Consider the following 2,371-nt stretch of genomic DNA (forward strand, 5'->3'; position numbering starts at 1 on the left):
TGCTGCCTGATATCCAGTGTTCTCATTGCCTGGGGCTGCTCTATCTCCTTTGTTCTCCAGCAAAACTTTGTCCAGGTCTGACCAAGGACCAGCAGACTGCCCTTTCCTACTGTTTGGACACTCACATAAGCCCTGTTAATCCTTGCCTTGTCAAACCTCACTCCCTTGATCATTCTGCATCTGGGTCTCTCTCTCTAGTAAACTGCTTTGACAAAACCGTGACAGAACGAACCAGTCATCACCAGACCCAGCAGCAATGAGCATCCGTATAATTCCTCCCAGTACCGCCAAGGAGAGACCGGCACTCCAGCAGGCAGTGGCATCACTCCGCCAGCAGGGCCGGGATGTGCGTTCATTTGCCCAGTTCTTCTGTACCATGGCAACGGGCCTGGAGTACCCGGATTCAACCCTTAAAGAGGCATTCAGTCACTGCTTGGATGATCCCATACTAAAATGGGAGATGGAGCAACTAGGGATCCTAGACTATTGGAACTTTTCCAATTATCTGCATCACCGCAAAGACTGGCAGATCCTTAACCCTCCTTAGGATGTCTGCAGCGACTACTCTGCCTCTCTTCCTCCTTTGCGTCAAGTCCATGATTATCTTCCGACTCCCACTGAGAAACGAAGGAACAAGAGGGCGGCTCGAGTTGCTGCATCTGCCAGCCCCTGAGTCAGTCTGCAGTGACCAACCTGTTCCTCTTCCTTCATGGAGTCAACTCCAAGATCATCTTCTGACTCCAAAGAAGCTCAAGTCGAGAAGGAGAGCAGCCCAGAACACCGCGTCAGTCGCGGAGCCAGTCGAGTCCGCTCCTGCCAGTCGAGTCCACCCAAATCCTCCCAGTGATGGTCAAGGTTTCTTCCGTCATTCCTGAGTTGATGGAGAGGGTTGCAGTCACCCCAGAAGCGGCCAATCATGCACCTTTGAGCCCTCAAATGTAAGAAGAGGAGGGCACACATTGTGCAGCTAAACGCTCTTTCAGAGGTCCCAAGCACACTGGTCCAGGAGGGCCTGAGTTCAGAGGCCGCCGATCCATTGGCCCAGGAGGGCCCGAGTCAGGTGCCCCTGAGTTCAATGGTTCTAGAGGACCTGATTCTGATGATCCCTAATCCAGTGGTCCAGGAGGACCCGAGTCAGGAGAGCTCAAACCCATTGGTCCAGGAGGACCTGTATCAAGAGGCCTCCAGTCCAGAGGTCCAGGAGAGTTTGAGTCAAGAGGTCCCCAATCCTGTGGTTCAGGAGGACCCGACTCAGTTGGTCCTGTATTCAGTGGTTCCAGAGATGTACAGTCTGGAACCAACCCCTAAGCCGCCTACGTCACCAGCTAAGCCTGTGTTGAAGGAACCTGAGACTGCACCGTCTGAATTATTTGAGACCTGTTTTGTCCAAGGTGGGCACTCTAATCAGCACTGCTGCCTCAACAGAAACTGTTCATGACCTGGCCATGGAGGTCATTCCAGAGCATCTCACCCTGCCTGTTATGGCCATGGAGGCTACCTCAGAACAGCGAGCCAGTCCTGTTGTGCCCACAGAAACCAATCCTGTTTGTCATGTCATGCTTTCAGAACCCATTCCTGTTTCGGCCACGGAGGCCCTTCCTGAGCAACTGAGTGCACCTGTTAGGGCCACGGAGGCCATCTTGGATGTGATCTCCAGTCATGTTTTGCCCATGGAGACTGATCCTGTCTGTAATGTCATGCCCTCTGATTCTGTTCTGGCCGCGGAGACCCTTCAACAGCATCCATGTCTGCCTGCTAAGGCCACAAAGACCGCCTTGGGCCTATCATCCAGTCTAGTCATAACCAGATGCAGGAGTTATCCTCATTACCCACAAGTGCAGTTGTGGATCCTGATTTTGTTCCTAAGCATTTCCCTCATTTCCCTAATGCATCTATTCGAGACTCCAAACCCAGTTGGAAGTTCCCATCAGTGAAGAGGGCCCCCATCTCTAGAGGTGTCCCTAATCGGACGCCTATCCCACCCTCCATATTGCCTGGCTGTCATGCTCCTCCAAAGTTACCACCTTTTTGGGCAGTCCCAAGATATTCCCCTAGACTGTTTTCTGCCCTCCCAGCCCTGCCCCCTGTGTTTCCTGGCTACTCTGGACCTCCAATCTTTCCTCCCCACCTGCCCCCCCAGTTGGTACCTTCTTGGTCCCTAATTAACCCAGTTCTCCCTTGGATTCCTTCACCCAGTGTGGACGCCTGGAGGCGTCCATTCGAGGGGGGGTACTGTCAGGGCCCTGCCTGGTCATGTCTGTTCTGTCTTTGTTTAACGTTTCCTTGTTTGTCTTGTGTCTGAGCACATGGCTTTGTCTTTGTTTATGTTGGCCATGTGCTCCTCTCGTCCTGCCCCCTTGTTTCCCTCTAC

At 53.0% G+C, this 2,371-nt stretch overlaps 1 protein-coding gene across 1 annotated transcript in view; it reads right to left on the reverse strand.

Annotated features, from left to right (window-relative positions):
- Positions 1-173, reverse strand: part of LOC107721801 (26S protease regulatory subunit 4-like) — an 8,101-nt gene extending 7,928 nt beyond the window's left edge. The window contains exon 1 of the mRNA XM_016529967.1: positions 126-173. Within this exon, the coding sequence (XP_016385453.1) occupies positions 126-173 (48 nt within the window). The remainder of the gene's footprint in view (positions 1-125) is intronic.
- Between the last annotated feature and the right edge of the window lie 2,198 nt (positions 174-2,371).

This window comes from Sinocyclocheilus rhinocerous, unplaced genomic scaffold (genome assembly GCF_001515625.1).
Source record: "Sinocyclocheilus rhinocerous isolate Xijiao unplaced genomic scaffold, SAMN03320098_v1.1 scaffold4561, whole genome shotgun sequence".
Taxonomy (NCBI): Eukaryota; Metazoa; Chordata; class Actinopteri; order Cypriniformes; family Cyprinidae; genus Sinocyclocheilus; species Sinocyclocheilus rhinocerous.